The sequence below is a fragment of the Ciconia boyciana genome, chromosome 6, assembly GCF_034638445.1.
Source record: "Ciconia boyciana chromosome 6, ASM3463844v1, whole genome shotgun sequence".
Lineage (NCBI taxonomy): Eukaryota > Metazoa > Chordata > Aves > Ciconiiformes > Ciconiidae > Ciconia > Ciconia boyciana.
The window spans coordinates 26,505,320-26,520,906 of NC_132939.1; the positions used below are offsets into that span (position 1 = coordinate 26,505,320).

General features: G+C 46.7%; 1 protein-coding gene across 5 annotated transcripts in view; it reads left to right on the forward strand.

The window, feature by feature from the left end:
- The window catches only part of PRDM11 (PR/SET domain 11), a 46,391-nt gene that overhangs the window by 18,972 nt on the left and 11,832 nt on the right, over window positions 1-15,587 (forward strand). For 4 of the 5 annotated variants that reach the window (XM_072864660.1, XM_072864659.1, XM_072864662.1 and 1 more), the window contains exons 3-5: window positions 234-337; window positions 1,266-1,528; window positions 2,512-2,579. In XM_072864660.1, coding sequence (XP_072720761.1) covers window positions 234-337; window positions 1,266-1,528; window positions 2,512-2,579 — 435 coding nt within the window. Of the gene's footprint in view, window positions 1-233; window positions 338-1,265; window positions 1,529-2,511; window positions 2,580-9,375; window positions 9,789-11,530; window positions 14,713-15,587 lie in introns of those variants that run through there. The other variant, XM_072864663.1, reaches the window with a different exon arrangement.

Consider the following 15,587-nt stretch of genomic DNA (forward strand, 5'->3'; position numbering starts at 1 on the left):
AGGTGCGTGCCATGTGTGGAGGTGCTCTAGCTGAAGCCACTACCTGCTGTAGGCTTTAGCCTTAGGCCCTCTCAGGTACCAGCTTTTGTCAGGTTGGATGGCAGGTTGAAAAATTTCCCTGCTGCAGGTGCGGGGAATAAGAGTTGCTCAGACCCTGTTGCCTCTGCTCCTCTCTGTGTGCAGTCTGAACATCTTGGTAGGTTAATGTGGTCTTTCTGTTGTTCCCTCCCCAGCTCTGGAAGGCCTGACCTGCAGTCCATGGAGGTGGAGCCCAAGAAACTGAAAGGGAAACGGGATTTGATCATGACCAAGAGCTTTCAGCAAGTGGATTTCTGGTGTAAGTGTCTTGTGAGGGAAAAGCAACGCTGCTACTTGTATAGACTTCGGTCAGTGCCCTTCCTAGTGGGCACCTTGCCAGTTTGGGACCGGAGGTGGGGAAGATAAAAGCCAGGAACAAATTTGCGTGCTCTTCTGAAAAGACTGGCACATTTCATAGGGAAGCTGTTGCACAAAAGCAGCTTGTCCATCGTGGGGCTATCCAGTGGTAGGGAGGTAGGTGGAAAGCATGCTGGAAACATGAAAATGCACATGGGAAAACCCCAAGAGTCAAAGGCTTGAATTCAGAAACTGTGAAGGGAGCATTGCACTGATGACAACTCTTTCTCTTCCCCCATATTCTGGGAAAGAAAACTGGTGCCAGTTATGTTGGCATACCTACAAAATATCAAATTGTAGTCCTGAGTCCTTGTCTGGCCACAGGACAAGTGCCTGGGGATGCTGTCTCTCTCCCAAGCACAGAATGAAGGCTGCATGACAAGGGTGTTTGTTTTCAGGGATATTTGTTTTGATTCCCCTCTGGTATGTGGGGAATCAAACCTTTTGGCTACAGGACATCTCTGCTAACTGGTGATGTGCAAGGGGCACCCAACCTCTGTCTCTGCAGATGGTGATAGGGCCTTTCCCTGTGCGTGTAGCCATCGGTGGCGAATCTGTGTAGGGCACCAGAGCTCACACAAGCAGAGGTACTGGTTGGCCAGGTGTGGGTTGGGGCAGAGCCCTTGTTGAGAGATGTGTGGTGAAACAAGTGAGCAGCTGGTGAAGCATCTGCACATGTGGAGGCTTTGGGGAAGGGGCTCGGCCAGGCCACGGGGGAGGACAGGGAGCTGGGGTGTGCTGTCCTGAGCGCTGTGCATCCTACAAGCTGCATGAGCCTGTACGGGCATCACGTCTGCCCAGCCTAACCCCTGCTCCCCTCGCACCCGCAGTCTGCGAGTCCTGCCAGGAGTACTTCGTGGATGAGTGCCCGAACCACGGTCCCCCGGTGTTCGTGTCTGACACCCCAGTGCCTGTTGGCATCCCTGACCGGGCAGCACTGACCATCCCGCCTGGAATGGAGGTGGTGAAGGAGCCCAATGGGGAGAACGACGTACGCTGTATGAATGAGGTGATCCCCAAAGGTCACATCTTCGGGCCGTATGAGGGGCAGATCTCTAGCCAGGACAAGTCCGCAGGATTCTTCTCGTGGCTGGTGAGTGATGTGTCTCCCCAACGAAGTGATGCCCCAGCCATGCAGCTCAGAGCTGGACTCGCAGGCCTGTGAAGTCAGACCTTGGCCATCTTCCCCCTTCTCTGAAGACCTTCTGCTGACCCACATGGGCAGTAGGCAAACATTGACCTGCCATAATTATTAGCGGCTTAAGGGTATAGATACGTGAAAGGAGACAATGTGCCATGGCACCTGAGTTCAGTTCATAGCTGTAGGAAGCAGAGCTTGCTTCTCCTCTCCCCCTTGCCATGTTCTTCCATCCCCACTCAACCTCGAGGGCTCTTCCAGTACTTTGTTCTGCTCTGGTCATCATTTTGAGGACAGAGGAAGGATTGTATCTAGAGATTGCAGAATGCTCTCATGAGTCTGCAGCACTCCCTCCCAGCCCGCTTGAGCAGAGCAGGTGGCCCAAGAGGCCAGGAAAGAGGAGATCCAGTCTGTCAGGAACTGATCTACATGCAGTCTCCAGTACCAAAACCCATATTTTTTTACCCTAGTACTACGGGCCTGTGTTAGCCTATGAGATAGAGGTGTCACTAGATCGACAGATACTAGTTATTATGAGAAATGAGATGTGGGACTTGAGTTATAGGTGGTAAAAAAATTGAGAGCTGCTGATATGAAATGCTGCTCATGCTTTTCTGTCTGTAAAATAAATGTGTGTCTCAGCCCTGTCCTGAAAGGGAAGTTAATCTTTTATATCTCAGGACTGTTAACAATTGTCAGCTGCATCCATAGTTCTGTGTTATGGATATTTGTACGTAGGAAAATGCCTCTTAGTTCAGAGTAGCCTCCACACACATATCCAGAGCAGCAGCCTGTAGTACTAGGAGAGCTGAGATTCATGGCATAGAGTTTCATGTCCTGACTTAAGGCTGGAACTGAAGCAGTGATTTGAGAGTTGTAGACCTTCTCCTGTCTGGACCAGCTAGTTGACATGCTGCATCTGTTCTCTTGTTCTGCAGATCGTTGATAAGAACAACCGCTACAAATCCATTGATGGGACAGATGAAACCAAAGCAAACTGGATGAGGTGAGTCCAGTTCTCTCTGCCTTCCCTTTTGGGACTCTGTCTTCCAGGGAGAGGCCATCAAACACTCCTTGTTATTTTGTGTGACAGAAAAACAAACCAAAATGCCACAACCCCTTCTGTAAAGGGTGTGCTTGTGCTCTTTCAGTATTTATTGTGATGAGAATCCTTTAGAGTCAGATTCAATGAAAGGGACTAAAGCAAGGATGAAGGATGTCTGTATGGAGGGTGGCTATTTTCTGGAATGAGGACAAATGATAAAGATGATCCTATTTATCCACTCTTACAAACGCTGACGGGTCTCACTCCTTTTTTTTTTTTTTTAATTTTTTTAACTTTATGTTCAAATATTTACAAAATGCTTTGCTTTATCCCCAAGGTAACATTTTATTCTGTTTGGGGTTTTTTGTCCTTTCCCATTTGACAGACATTGAAAGAGGTGCCCTTCCCACCCCCCCCCCACCCCCCTCCCCCCTTTCTGGGCTTCACTTGAGACAGTTGTCTATGGTGGTTGTCATTGGTAGTGTCAGCTTTACTGTGTTAGGAGAAACATGGAGTGAGTTGCTGCAGCTCTGAACGCAGAAATCATGCGTGTGCTTGCGCTCCCTCTGCCGGCCCTGGGTCTCAACAGAGCAGAACCCAAATACCAGTCAGTACTGAACCAGAAGTGGAGCTAGCTCTGTTTTATTAACTGCAGCAGTAAGCATGTTTAACCATGATGCAGTGCTTCAAGTATTGGCATATATCTGCAAAATGTAGGTCAGTCTTGCAGCCTCCTGAGGCAGAAGCGAAGCACTGAAGTGCCTTGTGCGTACGGTGAGTCACTAGAATGGGCATCGCTGCATACTGTGGCCTGTCCCACATTAGGACCAATCCTGCTTTCAGGGGTGAATTTTGGGAACGGTTGTTGTGAAGAAGGCATTTCATGGCGAAAGTAAAGCAGCGTGGGAATTAACTGGTTCGTTGTCCTGCATGCCTTAGGATTTTCAGTTGTCACTCACTAAGGGAAGAGAGAGTGTGAAGTACAGGTAGATGCAAGACTGACCTAGCTGGTCAAAGCTGGTTGCACCACTTTTGCTCCATTTGAGTCTTCACATGGATAGCAGCTGTTCTCACACGTTCATAAAGTTCAGCAAAGGATCTAATTTTTCTGTAAGAATTCCAGCTATTATACTTGTTCACTACTGGATGAGAGGAAATACTAGACCTGGGCTGAGGCTGGAGTTGTCACTCCAAAAAGAAGCAGCGGTGCAGTGGACAGGTAGGTAGGGGGATATGTATCTTGAAGTAAAGACCGCAAAGTTCAAAAATCAGAGTGAGATTTTTCTGCTTAGATCTGGATCTTTTTGTGACCTGGATGACAGTGAAACTGGGGGAAAACACAGTTTTGGAAAGCAAAAATCCTATGATGAACTCTTCTTCCCAGTGCCGTGAATATAAGCTTGATGTCTGGATTTAAATGGGCACTACTCATGGTCCCAGCACCAAAGAACAGAATGTTCTTGCCTAAACTTGTATTTGCTATGGTTAAGTCTCAAGATGAGTGTGGTCTGGGCCATTCTGTACAGCCATGAAAGGCGAGGAGGTTATGGTTTTGTGGAAAGGAGATGTTTGCAACTCTTCTGGGGAAGGATGTATCAAAGGACCTGTGCAGGCTATACCAGTCTTTCTGTTTTTACTCTTGAAAATTGCTTCTTATAGCAGTATTATGTAGAGTCTGACTGACAGTTCAAGTGGAGATAGTCCTCAAAAAGCCTTGGTTTTGTTTGTTAGCAGCTTTCAAACAGAAGTGCACTTGATATCCTATGTGAGGACACTACCTGTCACGGAGATTACCCGTAGAAACCATACTTCCAGGACGCTGTACACAGCGCTCTTTTTGTTTTTCAGATGGTGCTCTTTGCCATCACTCACAGATGGAGTGCTTTGCAAAGCAGATCTACTCACCCTCTGGGTAGGTGGGTATGGTATGGGGAGGGCAGCTTGGGCTGACTCCTCTCTCTTCTTGTAGATCTGGCTATTGTTTTTGTTGTTTGACTACCACATCTGAGTCCATTTTCATGTTCCCACTGAGGACAATGTGTACACTGCAGCACCTGCTGGTTTAATTTCAAGTGGCTGTTTACCCAGGGCAGTGGATGGCAGGGAGGAAGGAGTATGAAGCGTAGCAGATGGCATGGCAATGGTAACATCCTCTTGCCCTTTCCCTCTCCAGTCAGTCAGTCAAGACAAACTCCTGATGCTGGCAGCATGTTCTTCTAAGTTGGCTGCTGGCACAAGAATAACGCACCCCTCGTCTCTGTCCAGAGTAAAGTGCTATTGTTTCAAATACTTTATGAAACTCCATGACTTTGACCTGCAGGGATGTGTGCAAACCTCCTCCTCTGTTTTTATTTTTCTGGGGGCTCAGGGTGACCAATTACCATGAATCACAGCAAACCTCAAGCAAAATTGGTGCTTTCTCAGACACAAACTGTCAGCTGCTGCTGCTGCGAGTTCTTGGGGTTTCTGAAAGATTGCACAGAACCAGCTGTCATTCTGAGGAAATTCTGTTATTCATTTGTTGGGGACCTTTAAAAAAAATGGATCTGACCAAAAAATGAAAGTAATTCAGGAAGTCCAGGCAACATCCCTCTACGTGTATATCACTTGCTCCAGACTGAGATTCAGGATAGGAAGCACCAGCAAACTGGTGGTGCCTAACCGAATTGTTTAAGTGCCTCATGCATGGGGTTTCCAGGCTAGTTTTGGCATTTATAGAGTGTATCCCTTCTTACTGGTGAGTACCCGAGTTCTCAGGCTTTTGGTACAGTTCAAATTCATCCTTTCCCTCAGCCCATGTGAAAAGGCTGGTGCAAGACTTCCTCACTTCTTTCTCCTTTGTCTTCCTCTCTGCCCCCTTTCCCCTCCAAATGTAGTAACAAAGAGGTCACGGGGAGCAAGTCTGTTTTGTATGTCTTCCTACATCTCTTTATAATGGAGGTGTCTGCGATTTGATCTTCATACAACAATAGAGCTTGGAAGGCAGCTCTGGTCAGGCACTCCAATGGCCTGCTCAAAGCAGGACCAGCTTAGATCAGTAGATCTTTTAAGTACTGAGCTGCTGTTTTGACTTTACAGGACCTGTTAAAAACAAAAATTTTAAAAAATGCAGGGTTCCTGTGGCTGCCCATGTGTTCAGGGGGAGTAAAAGCCACCAGCCTATGCACAGGTCATTTTGTTGAACTTCATAAACTGGTCTGTTACCTTGCAGCAAGTGGAGGAAATGTTCTCATGCATTAGACTGAAATTTATGCAGAGCAAAGGGATCCTGAAGTACTGCAGGACTATGATCCCTATAAAAAAATTTTTGCCAGGGCTCTGAAGTGGTTATATGCTTGCTTCTTAGAAGCCAAGAAAAGTGGAGTCAGCTGATATCTTTGTGGGGTGATCATTAAGTGCCCACTGTTCACATAGTTTACAATGTCACATGTGTTTTTAAAGAAATAGCTGTACAGTCTTGCACTTTCAGGTTGACCTGGGCTGAGGTGTGAATTCACAGACCCACAGCTAGGGCTCTTCTGGAGCTTGCTAAAACCCACACAGCATCCCCAGAGAGGTACTTCCAAGTATCAGTGACTACTCCTAGAGGCATCCTGCATGCTAGAGGAAATGCATGAGGGGAAAAAGATATCTCTGACAGTAATACTGTCTGCTTTTTTATAAGGAGGAGGTTAATGTGCCTGCTGGGAACCTAACATTAATTGAATTAATGATTAAAACTGGCCAGAACTCATTACTCTTTGCATGGTGAGTTTGCTGTTGGAATACTTAAGTTATCTTAAATAGTTTTGACCCAAGTCATGCTGGAGCAAATGAGGGGATCTGAATATCCAGATCTACCGCAGGTTGTCCTAAGTGCACTTGATGGGACCCTGTCTGGGAAGAGAAAAAAGGGCTCTAATCCCCCATCGGTGCAGCTTTGCTAGTGACAGCAGCCATGGGTTCGTCAGAGAAGAGGGGGCGCAGGTTTCCTGACCAAGCCAGCAGCTCTGAGCAGCTCCGGAGAGACTTCTGGTCTGCAAGCTCACCTCTATCCGGCGGCACTTTGCAAAATGCTGTTACTCCTTTTCGCCAGAGCAGCTTGTCAGTGGAGGTTTGTTTCCACCACATGGAGGCACTGATGATACTGTGCAGTCGTGGGTACTTGCAGAGAATATACATGAAGCCCAGTTTTTCTGAATGTGATAAAAATCAAACCGTAAATGTTCCCTTACTCAATGTTCCACATGTTCCACGTAGCCTTTTCCCTCCTTCCAGTGTTCAGCTGGGAGAACTCCTTTTTCCTGTTAAGTTTGGTTGTTTTTTTTTTCCCTTTGAGGTCAGTGTAGCAAGTGCTTTGCTGGCTCTCCATCATCTCATTACCATCTTCCCTAAACGCTCCTTCTATCCCTCCATAAATGAAACTCCACCAAAACAGTAACTCAAGGATGCATTTACGTTTGTCCCAGTGAAATTCATCTGTGCACTTAGCTCCCAGCTCTCCCTGTATGTGGCCTGGATTTGAGCAGTATTTCCTACTGGTTTTCCAGCTTTAACCAAGGTTAATAGCTTCTGACACTTACCCTGTTGGAGGGCAGCAGTATCTGAGATTTGTTAAGCAGCAGTGTAACAGCACTAAGGAGAAACTAGGATGACATCTGACAAGGGTCACTCTGCCTTTCCGTAGGTTTTTCTCAGTCTGTAGCCCACAAGCACCTTTCACATGAGAGCACCCCAAACCACCTCTCTTCTCCTGGGCCACAGCAGCACTGAAAGGCACCCAGCTCTGAGGAGGTGCCAGCAGGGCCATCACAAACGGTGGGGCAAGTGGGGAAAAATGCTGAGGCCTTTGCTTATACTGACTTTTCAGTAAGTAGTTTGGAGTGGCTAAAGTCTGCCTGCGAGAGATAGGGCATTCAGCCAAGATTTTAGGATTAAATGTAGTTTTTTGAAAGAGGAGGGTCTGAGCTATCCCAGCCAGAGTTTAATCCCCTAACATTGCAAAGATGCTAACAGTAGGTCCCAAATTAAATGAAATCAAAGATGCTATCTACTCATAATACTAGCTATTAATACTATATATATATAGATGCTAGTAGATAGCATCTTTGATTTCATTTAATTTGGGACCATAAGCAGAAAGAAAACTAACACATGGGGAAGCTAATATGTTTTCCCTCCCATGGTGTCACTTCAGAGTTACAGTTGTTAGGTGTCCTAATAATTAAGATGTCTTATTTCTTGTATGTTACAACTTAATATCCTTTTTAAACATTAATTTTCTAGGCTTGTAGTGACAGATTTTTGGGGTGGTTTACATTACCACCGAAATCTTCTACCTCAGATAAGTGTTGTGTTCTCCACCGTAACTCCATGCTGATGTAGATTTCTATCTGAGAACTTCCTTTTAAAATATTAAGAACTGTATGACGTGAGCACCAAAAAGGTTGACCTCTTTCAAAAAAGTTGCAGACATCCTTGATTTTAATTGTTTTAAGGTGTGTAAAAGCAGTCTTTTGTAACGTGTAGCACTAGGATAACCATTTAGGCATTTTACTTCACTCTGCTGTAATTCAAATCAAGGCATATACTAAGTTTTCCCAGCAGTTCTGCTCCTCTGTGGCCTCTCATCTCTTTCGTGATGTTCTGCGTGCTTATACACAGGTGTCCATTGCCCAGGCTGCGGGCAATGTCCACTGTCCACAGTCCCACATTGTTTATGTGCAAAACTGCATGTTCACACAGTTTGTTTTCTCCTTCCCTATTGAATAGATCTGCTGCCTTCTTTCCTGCCCCCCCATAAAAAGACCTATTTAGGACTAATGTTTTGTTTATTTTTAAAGTTTCCTTCAACTGTGGCTGGAAAAATTAACGCATACACACACACCCCTCTTTGGACAAAACTGCCTGTTCTTAGGGTGGCTGCCTCTTCTCAGTGGGCTGAGGCTATGAGTTTTTTGTTTGAAGCACCAGAAACTGGGAGCGGGCTCCTGTCAGCGGCAGTGACAGCAAAGCCTAGCCGGGAAAAGCAAGTGGGTGGCCTCATTCCTTTTGAGAACAATAGGAAACAGCAACTATTTCTGGGTGAAACAAGAGCTTGCTGTGAAGCAGACAAACACTGGATGTGCAGTACCCCTGGTGCTGAAGAAAAGACTTTTGCTTAGGAAAAGTGAGTTGCAGAAATTGCCCATGAGTCTAGTTGAAATCTCCCTCACCTGAAAAAAGTCCAATTTGATGTAGCCTCTGCATGACATCCTGCAAGTTTTAACAGAAAGGGTGGTGTAAAAGTTTCTGTTGCATGTTGTGCCAGGCAGAACAATACAATATGTTTCAGGCCTCTAAATTTCCTCAAGAACCCATTTTCGAGCAATGTCAGCTTAGAAGCTAATTCATCAATGTGATTGCGAGTTCTCACGCTTTTTTTCTGTGCACAAACTGCGGCAAGTGATGTGAGGCTGTACTGAAGTTCTCATATGTAAGTCAGGGCATCAGACGAAGTGTAAAATTTCATTTTAACTGTAAAGCTGAGAAGGCTCCTTCACACTAGTGTCGCTTGGTGTTTTTTTCCTTAAGCTTGAAAATTGCCTCTTAAAAACAAAACGGCGGCCTTTTCCTGGTGCGATTGAGGAAAACTGAGAGGTTGTTGCGGGTGGGGGGAGCTGGATCCCACCGAACTCCTCTGCCCCAGTGCCGCACTGGCCAAGTGGTTGGATGCAGGGGGATGCTTTGCGCTGATTTCCTTTTACCCAATTGTGCTTTGTGGGATGTTCAACCCAAGGAACATGGCTGAACGAAAGAGGAAGCCCAAGTTTTCCAAGGAAGAACTGGACATTCTGGTCACTGAGGTGACCCGAAATGAAGCCATGCTGTTTGGGAGGGAGACAATGCGTCTATCCCATGCTGACAGGGACAAGATCTGGGAAGGCATAGCCAGGCAGATCACTTCAGTTAGCCAGGTCCCCAGGTCTGTAAAAGACATTAAACACAGATGGGACGACATGAAGAGAAGGACCAAGGACAAACTGGCATTCATGCAGAGGTCCCTCTCCAGCCCCGGCAGCACGGGGCGGCCCTCGGCCATCGTCCTGACCGCCCACGAGAGAGCCATCGAGTCGACACTGCATTCATCACGCCAGATGCACGGCTTCCGGAGAGCGGATCTGGACGTGGTTGACAGCCTGTCAACAAGCTGTAAGTATCATTGCCTTAACACCTCTTTGTCTTATGCTTGCATATCTCAGTTTGACACCAGAAGAGCGTTGCGTGTTTTGTGAGATGCTGGGTTGCCTGTCAAGCCAGCTCCTACTGCTGTGTTTGGTTTCAAGACAGCCTGCTCTGGTGATCATGGGGTGTTGAGATGGATTGAGGGAAAGCTGTTTCCACACTAAGATCATCATCTTTATCTGTTTATCTAGTCCCTTTCCATACTGTCTTCTAAGGGTAGACGTTGTTCAGATTCCCCTTTCTTAGTGGGTCATAAGTTGGAACTAATCCTACAAATGAGGGAATGTCTGTAGTTGAAGTGCAACTACTTCCGGTCTGTGAAAAAGTGTTTGTAAAGGATTAGGAGTTCTTCATCTTGCATGCACCCCAATAAAACAGCAATGCTGTCAAGCTGAGAACCATGTGCCAGTCACTAATGGGTCACCGCATGGTAATCATCTTCCAAGAGGGCTGTTGAGGGGGCTCAGTGATCACTGGTGTTTGTGCTCTGAGGCCAGGCCACTAATGGTTTCTCACTAGTGGTCTGAAGGCTCAGCACAAGTGCTGTGAAAAAGATAGATGATAATGACTCCCTCCTTCACTGGTTTTCAAGAAACTACAGGCCCTGCTTTCTAAGTTAATATTCTTACACCACAACTCTCAGACACCTTCCAGTGCTGAACCACAAGCTGCTTTTTGCAGGTTCTTTCCTCAGTTGCATACATACGGTTTTCTTGTGTGGAGATGCACCATCTTGGTCTGTGAGCTTTTAGGGATACAAAGGACAGAAAGAGAGGATAACTTCTTGGGAAGTGAGCCAACTAACACTTCATGGGTGGCACTGTCCTACTGCATTAGGTCTTATCTCGTATCTGAAACGTTGGTGGGAAAGGAAGGACAAAAATCTTTGAGAACTGACAAAGTGGGACTTGGTCATTCTTTGCATCTATCTTGGAAGCCAGTTGTGTTATTTCAGAGGTAAAATGAATACAGCTTGTGCAAGGAGATAGTGGGCAGCTGCAACAAGTGAAGTATCGTCTCTTCTTACACTTGATGTGCCTGTACCCGTGAACTGCCACATCACTAGATATTTATCAGACTAATGAGAACTTTCCCATGGTGTTTTGCTTTGGTTTTGGTTTTGCATCAAGTATACTTGCCCGGTTAATACAGGGTCCTGTTGCTGCTACGCCTGACTGCCTGGTTCTCTTAGTGATGCCAAGCCACATAGTGGCCTTGCAGTACAGACTTTGCGAGCAGCAAATACTACGTCTATGTTTTTCTCAATGGGGAGGATGTAAGAAATGACATGGGAGCAGGGTTTTGGCATGAGGAACCAAATGTGTCAGCAGCCTTTGTCCCTTCAAAATGTTGGAGTGTTCTAGTTAGTTGTGGTTTTGGGGAAGAGGAGTCATTGCTACTGTCTGAAATGGATTTATCTTCTAGTAATGAACAATGCTGTGTACAAGATACCATGGCAGTTTGGATTCCTCCTTGGTTGACTGGGTTCGCCTGCTTTTCAGGCCTCTTGTGGCTAAGCTTGTCACCCAGATGCTAACGTTGCAGCACGTGCATGTTGAGTTACGCATCAGGAGCTACAGGCTTGTCTCAACTGGCAGACTAGGGGGAAGGGAAAACCCTTTTTCCATGTGCTTTGAGATACCATGAAACAGAAGTCAGAGTTGTGAGGGATTTCACATTAATAATTCATGCTTCCTCTTCTGTTTAAGCTGACGAAGATGAAGAGATGCCAGGCACTTCTCGGCAACACCACTTCTCATCGCTGCAGAGAGCCACTGCAGGAGTCAACCAGCTCTCCGGGCCCTCCTTCCTCCACACTTCTTCCTCATCAGAGCACTCGGAAGCTACCAGCCAAAGGCAGGAACTGCACCGTCCATCCCCGCGCACCACCTCATCCTGCAGACCCCCGCACCCCCGCACAAGGAGCCCGCCCCTCTCCAGCTTTGATCGCCAGCTTCTCCATTCCCACACGCAGCAAACAGACCTGTTCAGGCAGTTCTGCCAGGAGCTAGTGGCTATTCACAGAGACATGGCAGACAGTATGCATGTCATCGGTCAGAGGATGGCTGACCTCACCAGCCAGGTTGGCCAGATGTGCCAGACCCTGTCTGAAATCCGTGATGGGGTCCAGGCTTTCCATAGGATACAGGATCCTAGTGTCATGCAGGAGTCTCTTCTGCAAGCAGCTTGCTCAAAACAGCCCCCTGAGCCCAGTGCAGAGTCTAACCAAAACCTCCCAAAACAGCCACCCCCTGCACGGACTACTAGGTCACGAAAGAGAAAACACCGTTTTTAGTCTGCTTCCTATAAAGTAAAGAAGGGTGTCCCTTCCTGAGCTGCTGCATGCTCACATGGCCTCTCCATGTGGATCAGTACTCTGTGGGGAAGGTCAGCAGCCACCCTAACCCATTCATCCCCCTGCTAGGTAACAGAGCAGTGTGAATTATGGCAGCTGAATAGTAGGGCTGGCCCTCTGCAATGGCAAAGAGGAATCTCGAATCTTACAGAGCTTGGGATGTAGGACATCTTTCAGTTCATAGAGATTAGGAGTTTTCACTGGCTTCCCTGTGCTTTGCACGCTCTATAAGCTAAGAGATGCAATAGGAATCATTATCTTGATTTCTTCTTGTGCCTGTGAAACATTATTTACTGATACAGTATACTACAGAGCTCTCTTTGCAATCAACCCACAAATTTGCCCTACTACTGCCTTCCCATCATCTTCCTGCAAATTAGTATATGCGCTGTGCAGAGGTACATACTTACGGCTCTAAAGACTCTTATTGCTCATTATTTTTATCTTGTGTTCAGCAATAATGGGCAATCCAGGGCTTACTGTGACTTACACGCAGGTTTGGGGAGAGGGCTGTAAAAGCAGAGCTTGTGCAGGGAAGGGAAGAAGGCACGATGCGGAGGACAGGTCTGAGCACTGTGTGGTTTTAGACTGCTGAGAAGGGCTGCTGTGGCACGTGCCTGGATCCTGCAGTACCACGTGCACTTATATCAAAGAGTTTAATCTTTGTTTGCTCCAGTCTGAAACCCCTATCTACCCTTCACAATTGCAGTTAAAATACAATTATTTCACAATATGACAACATTTAAAGAGAATTGTATCATATTATTTTCTTGCATGTTATAATCTTAAGTTTTGAACAACCTCACCCTCTTCAAAATGTGAGACTGCACAGAAACAAGGGAAGATACAGGGCCTGCTTCTGACCTCGGGAACAGTTTGGTTTTGTATCACTGTAATTCTGTCAATTTCAGTACAGTTACTTTGCACTTACTCAGTGTTATTTAGGGTGGGATCTGTACTGTGTTCTCCTATCGTGAAGAGTTTACAATCTAAATTGACAGCTATATAGGTTAAAATCTTAGACATGTTGGTTTTGTACTGCTTTCTTTCCCCATACAGACGCAAGAAAGAAATGTATTAAGCATTTGAATTGTTTTAGCGCTGCATGAGGTTTCCATGTACAACCCTGATTCTGAAACTAGGCTTTAATAATGTCGCCTCAGGTGGTGATAACATATACGTGGCAGCTTTTTTACAACATGTCTGTCTTCTGCTTGATTTGCGCATCTGCACCTACTATGCTGCCCCCATCTCTGGAAAAATCTGAACCATTATCATGTCATGCTTCAGCAGGGAAAAGGGCCAAGGTGTTATGCACGCACAGTTAGCATGCCACTGCTCTCCAGGCTGTCCTATTGTATGTGGAGGTGGGTTGCAGGAAACTATTCAGGTTAATACGAATGCCCGTTGTCATGCCATGTCTGGGCTACAGTACAGACTCGGCTGAAAAGTTGTATAAACTTCAGCAGGAATTGAACATAGGCAGTGCAGTATAGCAGAAAGATGGCTTGTTTTATGTGATCTTGAAGGATCTTCTTTAATCTGTCTGGCCTGTCCTTTGAAAGTATAGTGCACGTAGCTTCTCTTCTGGAGAGCTCACTGTATGTGTGCTGTCAGGCATTCCTGACATGCTTTTCCTTTTCTATTTTTAATTGTTCTGTAATTCTAATTCAAGTAATTTATTTTTAGTGGTGTGGTAAAAGGCCCTTGCTCAAGGAAGTAGAGGTCTGGCAAGGAGAAAAACCTCCTTTCTGAGGAATGACCAACGCTGATTTCATGCAGAAGACATTCCTCATAGTGCTGGTGCCAGACCAGGGCAGTACTCGCTCACCTTCCTCTGAGAATGTCATTTTACTTCTGTTGTAACGTTTGTATTCTGCAAAAGTCACAGTCTCTCTTCCGTTGAAGGGAAGATTGGGAAATCTGGTAGAAGTGGATCTAATTTATGAATCACAGAGAACTGAAAAAATGGTGATATGTTTTAAAGGCTTTCTGAGTCAATACAGTGCTGCTGCTATACATTAGAAGTAGTATTTTATATTTTTATAATACTTGGTCCCTGCTGATGTTCTCCCATGGATATACTGATAGGATTAGCTCCTCTGATGTTGTCCGGGGGGATCCCTTCCGGGAACTCTCAGGTCTGCAGAGGAGGAGACTCCCGCAGGTGCTGGGCACTGGAAGGAGTTGGCATCATTGCTGCCATCAGTTTGCCCACACAGACGTATTCAGAGAGAGAACCCTGTTGTCCTGGCGCAGGATCCACAGCCTTCAACGAAAACCCCCAAAGGCTGGGCTCTGGTTGGGAGAAAGGACCTTGTACTATAAACTGCCTGACGTCTCCCCCAGTTTCCTCTGTGGACTATTACAGATTGGCCCAGATCTGGGGACGTATCTCCTGCCCTATGTAGACCCCTCGGTGGAGTGGCTTTTCTGTACTGGCTCGCAAAGGATACTTCCTCCTGCACCCATCATGTTAACTGGCTGTTGAAGTAAGTGCCCATGTCAAAGCAAACCACTGTGCTCAACCCCAGTATCTCCATGTCTTGTACATGCTGAAAAAATGCTCTCTTTAGAAGTATTTTTGTTAAGAATGCAATAAATATATAACACTTTTAACACAGCTGTTGTTGAGTCATTTGTTTCTCTCATATAATTTTTGCCTGAACTGGTAACAAGCCTGTCACAGATGCTGGATCTCCTGGAGGCACTCGGAGTCAGAGGGCTGAGGCAGGGTTTGTGGGTATGGCACCCCAGGGTGTCTGCCTAGGCTGGTGGCAGCTCTCTTGCGTGGGAACTCCTTCCTTGGCTCTGTGCCTGACGTTGATTTGGGAAAGGCCAGTGGTGTTTTCCCTGCAGTGCTCTGCCCTGGCAGGGCGTCAGCAGAGCACCCACTGGAGGGGTGAGCAGCGGAGGGGCCAGTGGGCAGGGGGGAGGCATGGGGCAAATGGGGGGGGGGGGGGGCAGAAGCATGAGCCTCCCTGCAGCTGCAGGGCTCTCCTTCCTCCTCACTGTCTCTCCTGGCTGCTCTGTTCCCCTCCTGGGGAGGAATGGTCCCAGCTGCCAAAAAATACCTTGACATTTTTCTGGGCATGCTCACTGGGCTATCCCAAAACTTGGCAATTTGGTGTCCTGAGTGGGCCATGGCTTAGAAAAAAGGGAGATGAGGATGTTTTTTCGCTGCTAGCTAGAAAGGCTATGGGAAGGGTGGCCCTGTGGAGCAAGGAGCTGTGCCTCTGACAGCCATGGGGTTGATCCAAGCCCAAATAGCTGCAAATGGGTCATAGTCTCCGTTGGTGCAATGGCTGGTCCTGAGTAGCCCGGGCAGAATCTGTGGTGTTCTTGAGCCTGGCTTGTCCCAGGGACTGAGCAGGACATGAAATAACCTATTTGCAGCTAGTGGTAATGCC